General features: G+C 32.6%; 1 protein-coding gene and 1 long non-coding RNA gene across 3 annotated transcripts in view; both read left to right on the top strand.

Annotated features, from left to right (window-relative positions):
• Window positions 1–451: 451 nt before the first annotated feature.
• On the top strand, window positions 452–2987 carry LOC120273480. 2 transcript variants are annotated; one of them, XR_005540550.1, is made up of 3 exons: window positions 452–631; window positions 741–780; window positions 2914–2987. It is a non-coding gene; the product is annotated as an uncharacterized LOC120273480 (long non-coding RNA). The 2 variants fall into 2 exon arrangements; XR_005540549.1 differs by having other exon boundaries at window positions 452–635.
• Window positions 2988–14925: 11938 nt separating this feature from the next.
• Window positions 14926–21271, top strand: part of LOC120273763 (F-actin-capping protein subunit alpha-like) — a 10829-nt gene continuing 4483 nt past the window's right edge. The window contains 12 exon segments of the mRNA XM_039280464.1: window positions 14926–15091; window positions 15181–15296; window positions 16149–16238; window positions 16856–16920; window positions 18669–18744; window positions 18746–18823; window positions 18825–18832; window positions 19189–19267; window positions 19452–19529; window positions 20432–20506; window positions 20594–20661; window positions 21167–21269. Of these exon segments, the coding sequence (XP_039136398.1) occupies window positions 14974–15091; window positions 15181–15296; window positions 16149–16238; window positions 16856–16920; window positions 18669–18744; window positions 18746–18823; window positions 18825–18832; window positions 19189–19267; window positions 19452–19529; window positions 20432–20506; window positions 20594–20661; window positions 21167–21269 (954 nt within the window). The 5' untranslated portion in view covers window positions 14926–14973.

Below are 21271 nucleotides of genomic sequence, written 5' to 3'. Positions count from 1 at the left end.
TACCTTTTGCTTTTCTTTGACTGATTCCTCCAATAAATCGGAAAAGAGTGGGTCAGTGATCTGAAGCAATGGTGCCACACCAACGGTGACAATCGGAGAAACAGCAGCAGCAAAGCCAATGATTAACGTCGAAAACAAGACGTTGATGACACGAGCCGAGAGTATGGCTTTGGTGAGTTCTTTTTCCAGGTCTTTAGCTCTGAATCTGAGCTCACGGAGAATTGAACTAGCGCTCCGGCCGATAGAGTCGAGGGTCTCATCGGTGAAGCGAGAAACGGCAGCCATGAAACTGTTGAGAGTTTCAAGTATAGTGGCTGCATCTGCATGTTCTTGTTTTGTGGTGTTGAGAGCAGTGAGAAGGAGGTCTTTGAGGATGAAAAGGAAATCATATTGGATTTGGGAATTGATGTTGTGGAACTGATGTATGATTGAAATGAGATATGGATGTTATAACCCAGCCGTTACTGTAGCAACATTTATAAAGCCCAACACTGTAGCACGGGTACTGTAGTAGCCCGAAAATACTTTTCTTCCCTTCTAAAAGTTTCAGCCTCTCTCTTCCATTTTCCATTCATTCTTGTTGGAAACCCTAACCATTTGCTTCTCCTCTTCTTACTTTTGATGGTTAAAGGTAGGTAAGTAATTTTTGTTTCTTTTAATTTTCATTTTGTATTCTTGTTCATAACCTTAGATTAAACTTAGAATTTGTGTCCTTCTTGTTTCCTTTCTTGTTCCCTTAGATTAATAGGAGTAGAGAGGATGAGAAGAGAAGATGGCAAGGTGAGTGGGCTAACCGAATCATTCTTGATTTATTTTGATTCTTGTAAATTATTTGCATGTTTGGGTGTTGTTTTGGCATGATGTTGATTGGAACTTGGCATGGTTTTGCTAAAATATCATACTTGTTGTTAATTGGGTCCATGACAATGTAAGGCCTTGGGAGTTATATTTATGGTGAATTATGCAAGTGTAGATTGGTGTATAAAGAAATCATATTTTGAATTATGCTAGAGTCCATGGAATGGAATTTGGGTGATGCACATAAGGTGTTTGACTAATTGCCTCCTAGTGTTGAATACAAATATTTGGGGACATAATTGTGAGAATTGTGTGATTTAATTTTGTAATGGCTTCAATGGTATTGATGGGCTTAGTTGTTAGTTTGTATGAGCACTCCTTAGGAATAATAAATGTGGATCCCTTGTTTGTTACTAAAGATGAGTTGAAATTCTTAAATGCATTTGATTGATCTCATGTGTGGGTGATAATATGTATATCTTGTGGAATTTGGTTAGGAATCAAGAGGTAAGGAATGTGTTTTTATACATATCATGGTTTGTGTTAAGATACTAGAATGTAAGAATTATGAGAAGATGGACATTTTACATTATAGATTATAAGTATATGTATGTTGGCAAGGGAAATTTGTTTATGCATGTGAGGGAGTTATGTTTATGTAATTATTTTGCTTGGGAATGGAAGAGATTGGAAATGCTTTGATGATATGTCGGGATGATACGAAGGAGTTAGAGAAAGGGGGAGAGATGTATGCTCATAATAGGATGTAAGATTTTGATAAAAACTTATGTGATGAGAACTAAAGCATGAATGTTCAAGAATGAAAAAAATAATGTGAGTTGCTTTTGAATCTAGAGGAATGGGGTGGTACGAAGCTAGGATTGAAGACATTTTAGGGTGAGATGACATGACAATTATGGCCGGTAAAAAATTGAAAAGTTGGTGAGTTGCTTGGGTGTTATTGTATCTTGGATATTAGAGGTGACCTTGACCTAATGTTAAATCAAAATTGGGGTAATTGCTTTATATAGCTTATGTTGGTTGATGTTCAAGGGTTGTTTTAATATTGGAAGGGAAAACTAGGTTCATGCCTTTGAAATGATAACTTGTTTTAGATGAGCAATTATGATAAGATACATTATTGATAAAATCGAAATGATGGGGAAAACCAAGGGTGCGGATTGGATTTATAGATTAGAAGTTTTGATTTATTAAAGACTTGTGCAAGATGATGTACTACAGGGAATCTTAAGGTTTAGCTTGATTTTTCTCACTTCTGGGGACAAAACTTTGGGAAGCATTTAACAAGGAAAATGTTCAGTATGGTCCCGAGTTTCATTCGGCAAAATATCTTTGCAATTGTTAGTATGATCTTGGAGTTATGTGTTGTAAAATGGAACATGTTAGAAGTGATATTATGCCGAGACCTTAAGGGTGTAATTCCCAGGGTGTTTGGTTTTTATTTGATGATTTATTCATTTGGTAAATTTTGTGCATAATTTCTGTTTCTTCAGTTATTTTCCCTAATGTGGGATTCTGAAGTTCTGTATTTCTGTTCGTGTGAGTATCTGGGAAATTCATGAATACTCTGAGTTTTGGTATATGATTATTTATTTGTTTATTTTGTTCTTGCATTAATTATTGATTATTTTCTGCATCGTATTTTGTATCTCTGCGGTTTTAGTACATCTCCATTTTTGGCTCGCCCAGCTAGGAGGAGTAAGTCCTAGCCATGTGCACATGTTTTTACGTAGTAGCGCTACCCCCGATTGCGGTCGAAGATCCGACTACGGTATGTTGATATTACGTTACGTACATTCCGACTTCACGATCGAAGATCCGACCTCGTCTTTGTTGATTTCTATTAGTCGGGGAGATGTACATATACATTTTTGCGTATTTTCGGCATTTACGAGTATCTACGTATTCGAGCATTTTACGTATTTCCGTTCCGCTATTATTCTGCTATTTTGCCATTCTGTATGGAAAGTATTATGTTTGGGAATGTTTCGATAACCAATTTCCGTATTCTACGGGTATTTTTGAGTTTTCTCGAGTTTTTGCCCCACTCATCGAGTAGCAGGGTTACTCGACTCTCTTCTTCTATCTTTTTAGGTACTCGACTTTTAGGTTGTGCTTAAGACCTTGTTGATCAGCCAGTGCTAGGATGGATCCATTAGGGTTGTCGTTTTCTTGTAAAAATTTTATAACTCTGTATTTATACCTTGGATTCTCGTATCCGAGTCGCATGTTGTATTTACGTACCATTTTTTTATTGTTTCTGATACGCTTGTTAGGGTTGACTCTGACCAAGTCAAATCTGAGGCCTTGCACCCAGTGGGGCCCAGCCCCGTTGGATGCGGCCGATCTGTCAGCGGGCCCGGTTTTGGGGCTGGGGCGTGACAATGGATGACTAGTCATGATAGTACTCTCGCGGATTTCGTTAATTAGTAGAGTAGTATTGTGAGGGTCGAGGATGGTGAGAAATGGGAGGAATTCATGGTAGGGGTTCCCTCAGCGGTCGAAGATGAGGGATTATGATTGAGAGACGAGCTCGGAGCTTGAGCAGAAGACATGGTTGTGGAGAGAGAGAGAGAGAGAGAGAGAGAAAGATGGTTGAACTTTAGTAGGAGAGGGATTCTGTACTGACATTGGAGGAATGCACATATACATATATATATATATAGAGAGAGAGAGAGAGAGCGAGGCGAGGGGGGAGGCAGAGAAAAATTCGCATAAAACCGACCATTTTAGAAAGCGCACGGGCGGGTCGGTTAACTATGACATCCGGGCCCTACCGCAGTGCCGAGTTGGTCTTTGACGGACGAATGGCGAACTAGCCTCATGATATCATAAAACCGAACCGAGTTACCCGCGCTAACAGGGTGTCACAGGTCATTTTAAGATCGGTTAACTCAGCAAGTTTTTCCGAACTTGTTTTGGAGCGGGCCGGGCCTACCCCTACGGATGACACGTTGACACTACCTTCCATCCATTTTATTTCCATGCCATGCTTTTTTTATCTTCAATTTCCAGGAAGTTTCCTTTCTTGACCGAGAAATGTGCAAAAGAGGTCGGTACCGATGCCACAAGCAATGGTTATTATATTTATTAACATAGCATGATGGGACTTACTTGGTATTTATCGCGTTGATCATATTTTTCCATATGTATATAAAAATGATACTTTTATTTTGCTATTTTGTATTTTCTGTTCTTTTAATCTTTCTAATATAAATTTTTTTTTTTCTCGTATTTTAATTGTACATTTTTATCCTTTTAGTCTTTTACGTATTTTCATTCTTTTAGTACCTCCGTTCACAGGGACGGAGCGAGGGTAGGGGGCACCCCCATCACTCGGGGGGTGCAGTGACCCCGCTCTTTCTCTTCAAAGGCCTTGTTCCCCCACCCCGCTATGCCCTTACCTTGCTTGCCCCCCTTCCGCCCCTTCCTCTCCCGGTCCGCCCTCTCCCTTCCACCCCACTCCTTTCAATGTTTTTTTAAAATTTTTATGTATTTTTATATATTTTTTATATTTTCATTATTTTATATTTTATATTTTATTTTTCTCTTGAATAATTTAATTTATTTATTTATTCAGTTGAATGATTTATTTATTTAAGAAAATTTGTAAAAATATATATGATTGATTAATGTGTATTGATTTTTAGGGATATGAAAAATATTAAAGCTTTGATTTAGTAATATATAATTTTTTTTAAAAATTATGATTAATTTGATAGAAGTTTAAATCAAAGTTATTATTTTTCAAAAATATTAAAATATCAGTTTATTTTGTAATTAATAAGATCTTAAATGTAAATAATTTATAAAAATTAAATTTATAAAAAAACTAAACGAATTTAGATAAATTATTAAATTAAATATGTCCTATAGATGAGAATTTTTTTAATTTAAAATATTATCTATATTTTTACCATTACAAATTAGAACAACATCAACTTAAGGGTAAGGCCAAATGGCCAATGAAGTAATTACATTAGGACCTTTATTTTTTTTAAATCCTCATCTTTAAATTTTTTTAATAATAATTTTGAAAACTCAAATTTTGAAAGACTACCAATAATATCATGATACAAAAATATTTATTTCTTTTAATTATAAATAAGAGCTTTTGTAGTTTTTATATTGTTACAATTTTTTGTTGTTAAATTTTTACTTTGTTGAATTTTATTTTTTAATTTTAAATATATCATTTTATCATGATTTTAGTAGTACATTAAAAAATAAAAAAAATATGTCAAATAGGTTTTTATTAAAATAAAATCAAATTTTATTAAATAAATTACAGAGTTTATTCTAAAATTCCGTTATAGACCTCTAGTTATCTTAAGCTGGCTGAGTTAGAATCATAAAGAAATCTAAAATTTGAGAAAAATATTTATTTTGATATATTAATTAATTTTAATTATTTCTCTTAATTTTTGCTTATTTTTATTAAAAAATAAATGTATTTTATAATTTTAAATTTTAAATTTTAAATTTTTGTTACTTAATTATTTTAAAATTTATAGTTCACCCTCTCTATATAATTTTTGGCTCCGCCCCTATCCGTTCATCAACCAAAGAGAACAAAAAAAATAAAATTGTGTAAATATGAGGATTAAAAGGATAAAGTTAACTGCTGCTGCAGTTTGCTTTGTTTTAATTGGTTTCTTGATTTTTAGAAAGGATATGGGTACACAAAACTCCCAACAAAAAAATGTGCATCTTGACTTTTTGTAATATTGCAAATTAAATAAATAATTATGAAAATGTGTATCTTGGCTTTCTTTTTGTAATATTGCAAATTAAATAAATAATTAAAAAAATGTGCTTGCCAAAGATTAATGACGAAATTAGTCATCCATTGGTAGGGCCCTATTTTTAATTACTTTTAATCCCACCCAATCTTCAATTTTCTTCTCCAACAAAAACTCAATATGGTTATTGGCATCGCTGCCTTCCAGGGGCGGAGGGAGAGGGGCAAGGGGCGGCCGCCCCGCCGCCGGCGAACCCCTCCCCGCTCCTTCTTACCCTCTCTCTCTCGCCGCCCTCCCGTCGCGGTGAACCCCGCCCCCTCCGTTTATCCCTTTCTCTCTCTCTCTCGCCATCCTCGTCACCGCGAACCACCGCCCCCTTCCCGTCCCCCATTTACTTTTTTTTTATTTTTTTATTTCTCTCTCTCTCTCTCTCTCTCTATATATATATATATATATATATCTATATATTTATCTGGTAAAAATCCCCCTTTTTGTATTTTTTTATTTTTTTCAAAAAACTGCTCTCTCTCTCTCTCCAATATCCCTCCCTTTTTAGGGGTTTTTATTTTAAAAAAAATATTTTTTAAACTTCCCTCCCTTTTTAAGGGTTTTTATTTAAAAAAAATATTTTTTAACAAATTAATACTTATCCTCTAAAGAGTAATAATTTTTTAAAAATTTATTTACAAACTTTTTTATTTGATTTATTAATATTTTATAAATTAACAAATTAATACCTATCCTCTAAAGCATAATAATTTTTTAAAAATTTATTTACAAATTTTTTATTTGATCTATTAATATTTTATAAATTAACAAATTAATAACTATCCTCTAAAGCGTAATAATTTTTTAAAAATTTATTTACAAATTTTTTATTTGATCTATTAATATTTTATAAATTAACAAATTAATAACTATCCTCTAAAGCGTAATAATTTTTTAAAAATTATTTTCAAATTTTTTTATTTGATCTATTAATATTTTATAAATTATTTCATATAGTATATTTAAAAAAAATCTATGTTTTAGTTTTTGGTTTTTATAAATTAGTTTATATAATATATAAAATTATATTCGGAGTATAGAGTTTTTTTAAAAATGTATGATTTAAAATTAACATATGGATAAATTTAAAAAAAATTAAAAATTTTATTAATTAATTAATTTTTTCGTAATTCGCCCCCCTGCCCCATAATCTCTGGCTCCGCCACTGCTGCCTTCTCAGTTCTCGGACATACTCTTTCTAAACACGCCGTCACCACCGGAGTATAATGAGACATCAAAATAGTTCTTGCCAGAGAGATGTAAGCGGATAAGTCACATTGTTGTGCACACAAGTGGAGGGGAGAGCGGACCCCAAAAGACCGGCCTATAGGATAGGGGTAGCCTCAACCCTATGGCATGGTGGGGCAGGTACGCTTCACTCAACGACACTTCACTCAGATCCCAGCGCTAAGCCAGTCAGCCTGGTTAGAACCCTTCGTTGGTCAGCCCCTCACCCAACCCACACACAATACACACGGTGGGATTCACAACTCCACAGACCGGCATAATAGAGAAGGTTGCCCCCCACTTATATGCACACATGGACTCCATCTCCTAGCCGATGTGGGACTAAAAGGGATCTATTACATAACACTTGAGAATTATGGCTCCTACGATGGTCATCCAAAACATGACATTGGATTGAGGCCAGTGTTGCCGGAGGAGCAAGAAATTAGCACTTTTTTTTTCCCATGTCAATGAATGCACCAATAGCCACCGAGTCCCGGTAATAGTTCAACATCCCACCGCCAAGAGACAACTAAAGCAAATGACAATGAATCCACCAGCTGTGCCGGAGAAAAAGGACTGTGCCAGTGAGCTCGTCGGAGAAGAAAGAGTGGGGTCAGATTTTAATTAACAATGGGGGCCCACCAATTGAAGGTTGCATGCTCATTTATATGTATTTTCCTAAGCATTTCAGTAATTATTTATTTTTTTATAATATTTAAAAAAAATAAAAACCTTCCCCTCTCAGTATATATAAGAAAATATATATTGTTAATACTATATTATAAACAACCATATGGTTTAGACTTTCAATAATACTAGGTATTTTCTCGGCTTCGCATCGGAGTTTTTAAAATTTTGTGAAGAGTTTTGAGGCAATATCATATATAAAATAAAATAATTAAACAACTCCTATCATAAAAACTACTCATATGTTCCTTTTTATCTATCGTGAATAACCGAATCTCACATACCAATAAATTTAGTTATTTCACAATTTTTTTATAAAAAGTTTGTTATCTTTCCAAAACTACCCATAATTTATATCTATATATTTCCCTCTCATATTTAATTCCAAGAAGAGAATTGAATAGAGTATCGGGGTAGTTTTGGTAAAAATAATAAATACTTCTCGATATTAGAAAATGACAAATAAAAAGGAGGGTTTATGAAAGATAAAAAGGAACGGAGTGTTGGATTTCAAAGATTTATGGACATTTAATTGGGTGTAATTAATGTTTTTCAATTACTAATATTATAAGTAATATAAATAAAAACTTAAATGTAATTAAAAAAATTAAAATTGTTCCTTGAAACACCCTCGGAGTAGATTATACATCTACTTTAATAGTATGTATAGATATTGATAGTATTCACTTATACAATTGTTTACGCTATATTAATAGTATTCATTATCTATTTTTTTATGTATATATTACTTTATAGTATTGTTTTATATTATAATTGGTATACACACTATATATATTATATAATAATAATATAATTGTTATATATATATATATATATATATATATAATAAAATATAATCAAACATTTAATTTTCATGTTGGTCATCCATGCAACATTGGTGAAGGGAGCACATAAGTTTTCTTGTTGGGTATACCCTTTAATTTTCTGCTCTCTAATTTACAAGATCTTTTTTTTTTAAAAAAACTTTTTGTTCTTAAAAAAAAGTCAAAAATAAACAGTTTTATATATTCAACTTTTCTAATCTTTGAGGAATAAAAAATTATTCAAACAATAAAATTTAAAAAACAAAACTAAAAATAATAATAAAAGTCAAGCAATAAATAAGTGTACAAGATCTAACATCAACATGTCAATTCACGCACATATATATAATATTTTTAGGGCCAAAAAAAAATAAATCTAGGGCGTCTCCACAGATTACTTATCTAATAATTATTATTTGATTGCTAATCCTACTATCGAAGTTATATTTATAATAATATAATAACTATTAAATAATGATTTAATGATTATTATGAAGATCCGCTGCCCTATATATATACATATATTTGAATAAAAAATACAATATATTGATAAATGGAAAAGTACAACAACCAACTGACAAGATTCAAAAGGACTAAACATGGATTGCTTGACAAAACAAAACCAAACCAAAAAAAAGGACGAAACAAAACTAGAATTGACAAAACAAATATGAATCCACTCAAGATAGATTATAGATAGATAGAAACATACATGAACTACCAAAGAGTAACTAGTACTAATTAATTACAGAGAGCAGAGAGAGACAGATTAAACAGTACTGCTGAAGTTTTATTTAAAGAAATTAGTCTCATGCACTCATGCACGCAGTGATTCTAAAGCACCATCTCGACCATCTCCACTTGAGCGAGTGCATCAACCACCGCTTCCCCAACTTCCTCCAAGCGCTCCATAACATCTCCGACGTGCTCCGGCGCCGCCACTAAGTTGACAAGACGTTGAACGCTGTCCTTGATTTCTCCAACCTTAACGATGGCAAAATAAATCATGATACTAATATTTTCAATTACTTTTTGCTTTTTATTAATTGGTTTCTCCATTATATCGTAAAAGAGCGGGTCAATGCTTTGAAGTAATGGTGCCACACCAACGGTGACAACCGGAGAAACAGCAGCAGCACAGCCAATGATTAACGTCGAGAACAAGACGTTGATTACTCGCGCTGAGAGTTTGGCCTTGTCCAGTTGTTTGTCTAGGGTCTTTAGCTTGTAGACTGAGCTCGCGAAGAGTTGCACTAGCATTCAAGGCGATGGAGTTTAGGTTCTCATCGGTAAAGCGTAAAAACGGCCGCCATGAGGCTGTTGAGTGTCTGGAGTATAGTGGCTGCATCTGCATGTTCTTGTTTTTTGGTGCTGAGAGCAGTAAGAAGGAGGTCTTTGAGGATGAAAAGGAAATCATAATGAATTTGGGAGAAGATTTTGTGGAACTGATGTATGATTGAAATGAGATATGGATGACTAGTCATGATAGTACTGTCCAGCTCTGCTCGGATTTCGCTAAGTAGAGTACTATTGTGAGGGATGGGAATAGTGAGAAATATTGGATGGAAGATGGTGGGACATGGGAGGAATTCAAGGTAGGATTCCTTCAGCCTCAGGTGGTCGAAGACGTTAGGATTATGATTGGGAGATGAGCTCAGAGCTTCAGCAGAAGCCATGGTTGTGTGTATATTAATTATATATATAGAAAGAGAGAGAATGATGGTAGTATTGGCAATGAAGAAGGAAAGCTAGAACAGACCCCGAATATTTATATACAAATTAAGATGAAGGCTGTTAAGGAATAAGATTTGGATTTGGATAGCTGTGGAAATTTTTTGTGGGGGAAAGTAGGTTTGTTGACAGCATAAGGTCGGCGCCAGTTATAAAAGTACTGATATGCCCATAGCCTACAGAAACTTCTTTAAAAAGTCCCAGTGAAAAATTATCTTTAATATTGTTTTATCAATGGGCATTTATGGTATTCAAGATATTTATGGAGTTTTATTTTCGGCGTTTTAGAAAATGGAGCAATCAATAGGTCTAAGACGACTCCAAGGTAAAGAGTGACCTACCTTCCTCGAAGCCTCCTTTCATTGACACCGTGTTCATTTCGTTGTGGCCGCAAACAAGAACATATTAAAAAAATTTAATATTAATTCGTGGAACCAAAAAACCGCCGAAGTTTGGACTTTGGAGTTGCCGGCGATATCGGCTTTTGAGGAGGCACTGGATCCCATTGAGCTTGGGCTAGGGATATCTTGCGAGTGGCTTTAAAGATGTCGCTTGTCTTTTTTTTTATTTTTTTGTTCCCCGCTCTTTTGTAACCACATCTAGTGGTTGTATTGTTATTTTTATTTTTATTAATTAAAGTGGTTTATCTATTTTAAAAAAAATAGAAAAAATTGTTGATTTGATGGCCTAAATTTTTTTTAAAAAAATTATAAACATAATAAATTTTATATTAACTAAAACTTAAAAATTATAATATTTAATATTTTAATTTTACCGGCATTTACTTCAATTTTATATTTAAAATTATATATGAAATATATAAATTTACCATCTGTTTTGTGTTTTTTTAATGAATATAGTTTATCTAATTTTTTAAAAATATATATATAAATTTAGTAGTTAACTATACTGATTTGGAGCAAGTAACCTTATAATTGAAAGATTTAATCATTACAAATAAATAATTTATAGTATCTTTATATAGTTTAATTGATGTAGAAGATGGATAGTGCTCTTATAAAATATCTCTTTGTTTTATTTTATTTTTTTAATGTACCAAGGAGCTCACCAATGTACAAGACCTTGTAATTATTGAAGTCATGTTACAGACAAGTTCATCCATTCGGTCACAGTAGGAGAGCCACATGTACGCTAAGGGAGCCATGGCCCTCTCCCACAAGATTTTAAAACCTTCATTGTATGTATATATATATAAATAAAGGAAAAGTAAAAAAAAATTATGATTTTTTATTTTTGCAAAATAAAGATATAGGTTTTTTTTTCAATGGTTCCATATTTGTAAAAAAAAATAATAAATAAAAAATAAAAAATCAATGGTGTTATTTTTTTAATTTTTAACAAAGACAAAATAGTCCATTCATGTCATGGCATAAATACATGACTTTCAATATGATTTTGATTAATTTTTAGAATTTAATAGAATTTTGGGAGAGATTAATAACTTAATATATATATATATATATAAAAATCGATTTTTAAATAACATGATGATTTTGCCAATGTGAATTAACACAGTTAAGTAGTTAACAACCTACTAACATTTTGTTTTGTTTTGCTTTATTTTTATTTTATTTTATTTTATTTTTTTTTGTGCAAATTTGATAAATCACATGGCATAAAATCGGGGGAAAAATTAAACCTCTTGCTATATTTCGTAAAACTCCAAAAAAATCACAATACTTTTTCCTATATATATATATATATATTAATCTATGACCCTACTAATATTTTAATTAATCTTAAAACCTCGTGTTAAAATGGGCATTTATAAACTTTTTCATAAACACCTAATATATAGTATACTTTAAAACTAAGTTCAAGTGGCCTTGTAATATATTAAAGTGTCTTTTGCAGGTATACCTCTAAATAATTTTGAAATTATATATTTACTCTTGAATAAAAGTTAATTGCATACATACCCTTGAAAAATATATATAATTGCGTATATACTCTTGGGGTTCAAATTAGCTGAAAAATCATCCGTTAACAAACAACAAATATATAAAATTACCATTATACCATTGCATATATACCCTTGAAAAGTTTTTTTAAGTTGACAGAGAGTTATTCTGGGACCTTTTGATATCTTAATCTAAGTTATAACCATAGTTAATCAAGTTTGATTAACGAATCTAACAAAGAGATGATATCCGCAATTACCTATATTTTTCGAGGGATATATATCTGATTATATTTTTCCGAGTAGAATATACGATTATGAAACTTTACTCTTACTTAAAGTCTTCTCCTTTGAATCATAAAGATGGCTTATTTATATTATTATTTCACTCCGAAATGTCATATATAAATATAATAACATATTTAAAAACGAATATTTAAAACCAAACACATGTTTGTAATTGTTTGATGATACATACATATATGTATATATATATATATATATTAAAACTAGTGTTTAAAAATAAAAACAAATAAAAAATATATAAAGAAAAATGAAGAACATAAAATAACGTACCTTGAAGCAAACCAGAGGAACAAATGCTTTGATGAGTCCTGATAAACATGGAATGTTTAGAGAGGTTGTGATGAGTGTTTATATATATTGTTTATATTTGCAGATATAGAGCAGGAACGGAAATTTCCACATATACCCTTCCAAAAGCACATCGAAGAAACTAAACATGCCCCTCTAAAATATTCTCAAGCATATGTATACGATTAATATATTTACATGTATTTAAATTAAAAAATATATAGATTGTTTATATTTATATATATATATATATAGAGTAGGAACGGAAATTTCCACATATACCCGAACAGGGTAAATTTTTTAGTAGGTAACTAAACTTTGGCTCATTTTCACTTTGATCACCGAACTTCAATTTGCATCAATTTAATCCCTCTAAATGAATGATGTGGTTTTTTTTCAATGACATGGACATCTCCAATAGGCTTAATAGTATGTTATGGGGAGGACTAATTCCGATTTTTAGATAGCCATATAATTAATTATGGGTTGAAATCCTTGATTTTTTGCCTGGTGAAATCAAATTAAAGTTGAATGACCAAATTGATACAAATTGAAGTTCGGTGATTAAAGTGAAAATAAGCCAAAGTTTAATGACCTAGTAAAAAATTTACCCTACCCTAACATGCCCCTCTAAAATATTCTCAGGCATATGTATATAATTAAAATATTTACCTGTATTTAATTTTTTTAAAAAAAAATTTCCTTTCTTACCGGGCATGTAATTATTATTTAACTGGGGACATAAATGTAAAAAGTGGTGGGGTAGTGAATTAATGTGTTTTTTCCGCTTTTACGCTGGAAGTGGAAAGTATGAATATATAATTATTAAAGTTTAATTAAGTAATTATTATTATTTATATTTATAATTATGATTATATTTATAAATCAATAATATTGATCAATTATAGATTTGTTACTCTTTCAATTGTCATCCATCAATCAGAAATAGCATGTTTTATAATTATACAATTAGGCATTCTCTTTGGCTTCGCATCGAAGTTTTTAAAATTTTGTGAGGAGTTTTAAGAAAATATTATATATATATATATATATATATGATTAAACAACTCCTATGAAACTATTTTATATTTTGGATTTTAAAGGTCTTAGCAACATTTATTGCATAAATAATTAGGTGTAATTAATGTTTTTCAATTATTAAAATTATATGTAATATAAATAAAAACTTAATTGTTATTAAAAAATTAAAATGGTTCCTTGAAACGTTGAGATTATACATCTAAACAACTCCTACCATAAAAAATATTTTATATTTTAAATTTTAAAAGTTTTATGGACATTTATTTCATAAATAATTACGTGTAATTAATGTTTTTCAATTATTAATATTATACTTAAATGTTATAAAAAATTAAAATTATTTCTTGAGGAGTAGATTATACATTTAATAGTGTGTATAAATTATATAATTTTTTAAGGGTTCAAATGAGATGATAAGGAGTCAAGACCCAAACGGGTTTGGATCATTTGAATCCAAATCCTGTGGATCCGTTAACCAAGATCCGCCAACAATTAATTATACATACTAGGGTGTGGTGAGAAGTGAAGTCAAGTGAAGTGATTTGGGGATGGATAATGTGGATTCTGATTTAAGGAGATGAACAGTGAAAGGGTGGGGTGAGAAGGGTTAATAAATCTTAGTAGGTCTTCTTATCCATTACTAGTTATGTGAATTTCTACAAAGTTGTTATTATTATTTTTTTATTTGGGCATTGGGTTTTATTAATTTGGAGATTTATTTTTTGTTAGACAGAAGTGAAGTGAAGTGAAGTGATTTGGGGTTTTATATATTGGTTAGATGTGATGATTTAATGTGTCTGGCATATTTAAATGATTTAGGGTTCTTTATTAGAAGAGATGATGTGTTCAATTTACTGGGAGCAGTAAAAGGGTTCTGATTTAAGGAAATGACCAGTATAAGGGAGGGGTGAGTAGTGTTGTTGGGTATGCTAACAACATAGGACAGATTAAATTTGGATTGATTAATTTCCCTGTGAGAGTTAAAAAAAATAAAAAATAAAAATTTCATCATGGATTGTTTGAAGATTTGGATGTTGTTGTAGTGTATAGATTAAATTGATTTTTTTAAAATCTATTCCGTTGCTCATTAGGTGTTTGATAATTTGCCTGTGATAGCATGTTTTATAATTATACAATTATATAATTTTTAAGGGTTCAAATCAAAATAATAAGGAGCCAAAACCCAAACGGGTTTGGATCATTTGAATCTAAATCCTGCGGATCCGTTAACCAAGATCCGCCAACAATTAAGAACCGTTATCTCTCTTTCATTTTAGATCTGGTTTCGTTTTCGTTTCACTTCCGAGCTCTCTTCTTCTCTTCTCCCCCGGCTTCAATGGCGGACGGGGGTGACGAACCCGATGAGGCGGAGCTACACGAAGAGCAGAAGAAGGAGATCGCCAAATGGTTCCTCGCCCATGCGCCTGCCGGCGAGATCCAGTATGTCGCCAAAGGTTCGGTTCTGGCTCCGCTGTTCTCTCGTTCTTGATTTCTAGGGTTTGTCACCAATTTATAGATTTTTTTTATTCTCTTTGATTTTTAGATGTCAAATCGCTTCTTGGGGATGACCGGGTTTACGAGATGGCTGCCTCCGAGGCGTTCCCAGTCTACAACAAGGCTCATCTCGTCGCCCTTGAGATGCTCGATCGCAGTGGCAACGTGAGTCCCTGTTTGGTTTTCATTGTTGCTTGAGAATTTTCTTCTGCTTTATTGGAGATTATGATTATGAGCTGCATTTTCAAATTTTAGCATTGATTACTTGTGAGGTTTTGGATTTTTGGTCATCTGTGTTCATTTCACTATGATTAATATAGCATTGAAGTATTTTAGAATCTGATGAACTAGGAAAGATGGTCTTGACTGACTTGGAACGAGGAATAGCAACTGCTGAAGATAATATTTTCTAGTTTTATAATTTTGGGATCGCATTCTTAAGGATCAGCCATGGCATTGGTTGAACATTGGTGTGTATCCACAAGGAATAGTTTCTTGGTAACTCTACTCGTATGTGTCCAGATTATTTAACCTTAGGCGGCAACTAGCTACTGACATACTGAACATTAGCATTGGACTACAAGTCTGCAAATGTTCCATACAATAGCATTGGACTGCAAAAATGTTCTATACAATAGCATTGGGCTGAAAATGCCATTTTGTATTGGAGGTGGTTTTGAGAAGAATGAAAGTTCTAAGTTGGGTTTGAGAAATATCGGAGCTCCTATATTGAAGAAAACATGTTCATGTGATTTCCTATCTTACAAATTAAGATTTATTTAGATTCTACATGTGCACCTGCTGATGACATTTATGTTGTGAAGCATGTAGCGCTTTGTGGCATAACTACTCATTGCCTCCAGCAACTTCAGGTTCCATCAAAATAACTACAATGTCATGCCTGTTACTTAAATTTTAGGACATTTTAAGGTTTACTTATTAGGTAATGTGCTGATATGTTTATACTTAAATATGCATCTGAAGGTGATGTTTCTAACTCTATATAAATGTTTATAGGTAATCATTACAAAATTTGGAGAAATTGATGAAAGCAATTATTTGGATCCAAGGACTGCTCAAGTTGCTACTGTGGATCATGTCCAACAAGTATTATCATCTACCTTTGTTTTTAGCTATTTACAATCTATGTTTTTTTCTAGTTTCTCAATAAGAACATGCACATAACATAATATGAAATGATCAATGTTGCATGTTTTTTTCCTTTGGTGATTGTGTTTGAGAATTATGATAACAGAGTGGTGCCACCAAGAATATGAATATTTAGAATATTTATGTCAATTAATTTTTTTTGTTACTTTTCTAAGTAAAAAGTTGCAGGATATTCATTGATGATCACTATCAATTTCTTTTGCAAATACTGTTTGTTATTACAAAGCTTGTGGAGTTCAACCTGTTTGACTGGTGATATTTTACGGGTTTTTGGAATTTGTATGACAAGCTCATTGATAGGCATAACATTCTCCATCTCGCTAACTGCATAAAAACATTTTTAACTATGTATTAGCTATCAAGCCCGGATGAGGGATAGATTTATTAAATGTGTCTTTCATGTATTCATGACTTGTGCATGTAGATCTTCTTTTTTCCTTTCAAACCAGTGTATTATTTTTAACTTATTACTCTTTTGTGGGTTAATAGTTTGTTCAGCAACATTATTCTTGTAATCGGATTTCTTACTATCTTCAGTGTTTTGATATTGCCAGGTTTGTTCAAATTTGAGACCTGCCACAGATGAAGAACTTCCCTCTTTTTATATTGAGGGGTTTCGGTACGTTATAGTGTTGAACTATGATTTTTGTGAATGCTTATGCCACAAGGTGGTTCAACAGTAATTTTTGGTTGTGTGCTAGTGCATATTTCCAGTATCTTAGAAGAAGATGCATTCTGCAAATAATAGTGGTCTATAACTATATCCTACATCAAGTATCACCAATAAGTCATTCCATTTGTTCATTACTTTTGCAGTAGCTTCATTGATGTTACCCACCAAATAAAAGGCATGTTCGACTTTCTAATTCTCCAGAAAGAATGAGTTGAAACCTGCTAATTATTTCTGCTGGACCAACATATGTACGTAGAAAACCCGTAAATACTTCTTCTTGAAGTGACTATGGCTATCACTGCCATGCTTTTTAGTGTTTAGAATATTCAAGCATTCCACTTTTCTTTGGCTGGGATAAGGAGGGTGGGGAGAGTTTAACTGGAGGAAAAGTGCTTATTTGGAATAACAATTTTTTTTTTTAAAAAAAAAGCAATAGTTTGTGGTGTTAAGTTTGAATTTGAGAAGAGGTTGTATTCTACAACCATATCAATATAAGCATTTGAATAAAATGGATTATTTGTCTTTGGGAGCTGCTGTAGATAATAACTGTATGCTATTGGTGCATAAAGATGTTTGAATAAGGAGCTTCATTAAGTGGACTTGGAAGTTCTTTTCACAAATTTGGTCAGAGTTCCGGCCTTATTTCATGTGTTTGTGTAACTAAATGTTATTTTGATTGTAAAAAACCTTCTGTCAAACCTTCCATATGTCTTTTAACAAGTTGTTGAGCCTTTCCATCATGACAACTTTCCTACAGACATGCATATCACACTGTTAAGAGTTACTGAGCAGAAGAATGCCTAGAACTATTGTTTTGGTGAACTTAATAATTTATTTCTGTGCCTATATATTTTCAATTTCACCCATAGTCAGGCCAACTCAGGACTTGGATCTGACTCAGACACACAAAAAAATATATATGACCCAGGCTAGTCCACCCAGTGACTGGAGCACATTGAGACTTTTTTAGTTTAATTTCCCAAAATTTTTAAAAAAAATAACAAATAGACCACGATTCTAATATTCTGATACATGCATGATAAAGTGAATGATTTTGCCTAATTCAATATTTTAACGGATGATGAATACGAAATTATAAGTTGGAAATGACTAGCAAAAGTGATCTCATTAAAATAAAGTAGAGAAGAAAGAATTAAATTTCACTAAGAAAAGATACAGTTTGTATAAATATGGAGAATACAAAAAGGCAAAATTATTAGGTGAGAAATAAAATAAGTCTTAGATTGACATGGGCTAGTTTTCTTTGAGCTGGATGAGGACCAACTTATGAAGAAAAATCAGATGTCTGGTCCTAGTCAATGCTTTTTACACACATGAGCGCGTGCACACACAAAACCAGCCTGGACTTACAGGTTCGTCTGCATGCTTTCTGGGGATCATATTTCAATCTACTTATACTTTTAGCAGGGATTATAATGTCATAGTAATATTAGTCTCCTATGAACTCCAAATTTTTCTCTTCCAAGTTCTTTTGTACTTACTCTGCTAGTCTCTAGCCAATGGCAGATGCCCAAGAATATAGATTACAAAGTCTACATCATCTTGCTTTGCATCAAGTCTATATAAAATCTATTTACTAGAAAATCAATATATTTATGTCTTGGTGTAGCAATATTGTAATTCTTCCACTTTATGTGTTCTGTTGGTAATTTCTTCTTCCTTACAATGTTAGGGACCGCTTTGGATGCTGAACTCTGCAAGTATGTTGATGATACTTATCCCAAATTAACCTGTGCAGTTTATTGCACAAGAGGGAAAAGATGTGGAGGGGCCTGGTGCCAGCTTTGAGTTCTCTGTGGTTATTTCCACTGCCAGACACAGCCCACAAAAACTTCTGGTGTCTTATACTAGTCTCCATTTTTTTTTCTTTCCTTCTATTTGATGGCTTCTTGAATGTAGCATATTTCTCTGAATGGGTAATCTTTCTTGAAGGCAGTTTTTTTGGTGGCTTCCTAGGATATGCTTGTAGATGTTGTAAGCATGCAAAATCATGTTATATTAGATATCAAAATATGGGTTATTATACTGCCATTTTAAGCATGCAAATATAATGATGTTGCAGTTAGAAATTTTACCTTGATTATCTTTACTATTATTGGATTCTAAAGAGTTCAAATAAAATAAAATAAGACAATCATGTGAGAATATATTTGGTTTCTTGTGAATTTTCTGATCATTGTTTTTATTATCCAGCAATGGGAGTTGGCGCTCAATTTGGAAGGTGGAGTTCAAGGATGATTTGCAAGTTGTAGAATTAAAAGGAAGCTTGCAGGTATTCTGACCTTTGGTTACTAGCCTGTATTTGGAAGAACTAGTGCGTTACAGTAAATGCATGTGTCTTACTGGCTGAAATCTCTTGGGCATAGAGATGCCTTGTGTTAATTCAGTGCTTATTGATTGTCGGTCCTGTAATTTTTCTATTTGCCTAATTGTTCTGTACCCAATATGTCTGCCAGGTGGGAGCTCACTACTTTGAAGAAGGAAACGTCCAGCTTGACTCCAAGAACGAGTGCAATGACTCTACTATATTTCAGGTCATACATCTTGAACTCTATTGAATTTAAATGCAAAGCTTTCCTGCTTTTATTCTTCAGTTGTATTTTTTGTAATTTATGTTGGTCTACAAGTTACTTGGTAGGACAAAAAATGTCAAAAATATTTTGACCTTTGTGTGGTGGACAATTTTAATTTAATAACCTCACTCAATGGTAATTATTTAAAACACACAGTCACTTGCACGCACACACATTACTGAAAGATAAAGATCTTTTCTTCATTCCAGAATTCATGTGAGATCTTTGCTCATGTCCTTGTTTCGCATTTCATGTGTTGCCGTTCACTAATGTTGCATTGCAGCTGGTGTAATATTTGGTATTCTGTAAGTCATTGACAAATGATAATTGGGACTTGAAAGTATCCATCACAGGTATTTTATGTCATCAGCGGAATTAGCTTCAAACCAGCATTTGTTTTGCAAGGTTGATTCATAATTAGACTGTAATTGAAGTTTGTTCAAGTTATTTTCATGCCAAGTAGAATGTTTGCTGCTTGTAATTATTCAAATTTTCCTATCGGATAAAGTTAAAACTATAGCGTATAATTTCCTTCACACAACTTGAACTGCGTGGCTTCTTCAGTTGGAAAGATTTTTTCCGACTAAACTATTAATGGGAGGTGATAAAGCAGTTTTGACTTTTTCTTAATGCAGTTGCTCCCTCTTGTGACCACTGCCACTTTGTTTCTTGTCTTCTCTCTCTCTCATCTTAACTTATTCTTATGGAATTGGATAACAGTTTTCTGTTTGCTGCTTGTAAAAACTTTTAAATATTCCCCATATTTCCATCTTACACCTATATTCTACATTTGCTTCTGATTTGCTATAATGTCTACTTATAGATTATGTGGTATTGACACATTAAGACTTATCTTTCCCCAGTCCCCTGAAGATAGTGCAATCTCAATAATGAACATGATTCGTCAACATGAGATGGAGTACTTGTCATCACTTGAGGTCTTACTCTATGGTAAATCTCGATAATGAACAAGAGAGGATCTTTTTATTTACTATAAATGACATTTCTTTCTCTTGCCCATACAGGCCTCATATCTAAATTTATCAGATGCCACTTTCAAGGTAGTCATTGCTTTACCGTACTGCCTTTGTCTGTTAGTTTGATAGTTGCATTGAGAAAAATAATTATCATTCTTGTGTAGCATTGGTGGTTGATGATAAACCAATCCCTAGTTTGATTCATAAGATCCAGTTCTTTTTGAGAGCACTGATCAATCTCCCATTTTCAGTCATTTCTATCCAAATCATTTTATTCATAACAAGACTATAAACTTGAAACATGTATATGTTGGATCAAGGTTAAGTGGAAATATACATCTGGTTGCATTTTGAACTTTTCTCTCTGAAAGATCCATGCATTAGTTAGTATCAAAGGGTGATAGGAGCTCTTTTATTCTTGTTCACTCTCGCGTATGAGTCTCTTATCAACAAAGCATCTCAAAGGCGTCTCTGTGATGACTAATGTCGCTCGATTTAGCCATTTCACGCATTTATATGTTACCCGAATTGTTTCTTTATTCATTCACATTGCATTTTTACTTGTTTGGCATCATTTCATTCGGTACTATATTTAACTCAAATTATTCGACGCTCTTATAGGATCTCGCAGAAACTTCCGATCACTCGCACTCTATTTCCATGGCAAAATACTTTGCAATTCAGCCTGACCAAAGACATTTCAAAAGAACTTGGAATTGGAAATTG

Source organism: Dioscorea cayenensis, chromosome 12, assembly GCF_009730915.1.
Source record: "Dioscorea cayenensis subsp. rotundata cultivar TDr96_F1 chromosome 12, TDr96_F1_v2_PseudoChromosome.rev07_lg8_w22 25.fasta, whole genome shotgun sequence".
Lineage (NCBI taxonomy): Eukaryota > Viridiplantae > Streptophyta > Magnoliopsida > Dioscoreales > Dioscoreaceae > Dioscorea > Dioscorea cayenensis.
Note: the sequence above shows the minus strand (reverse complement) of the source record. Positions and strands in the feature narration are given on the sequence as shown.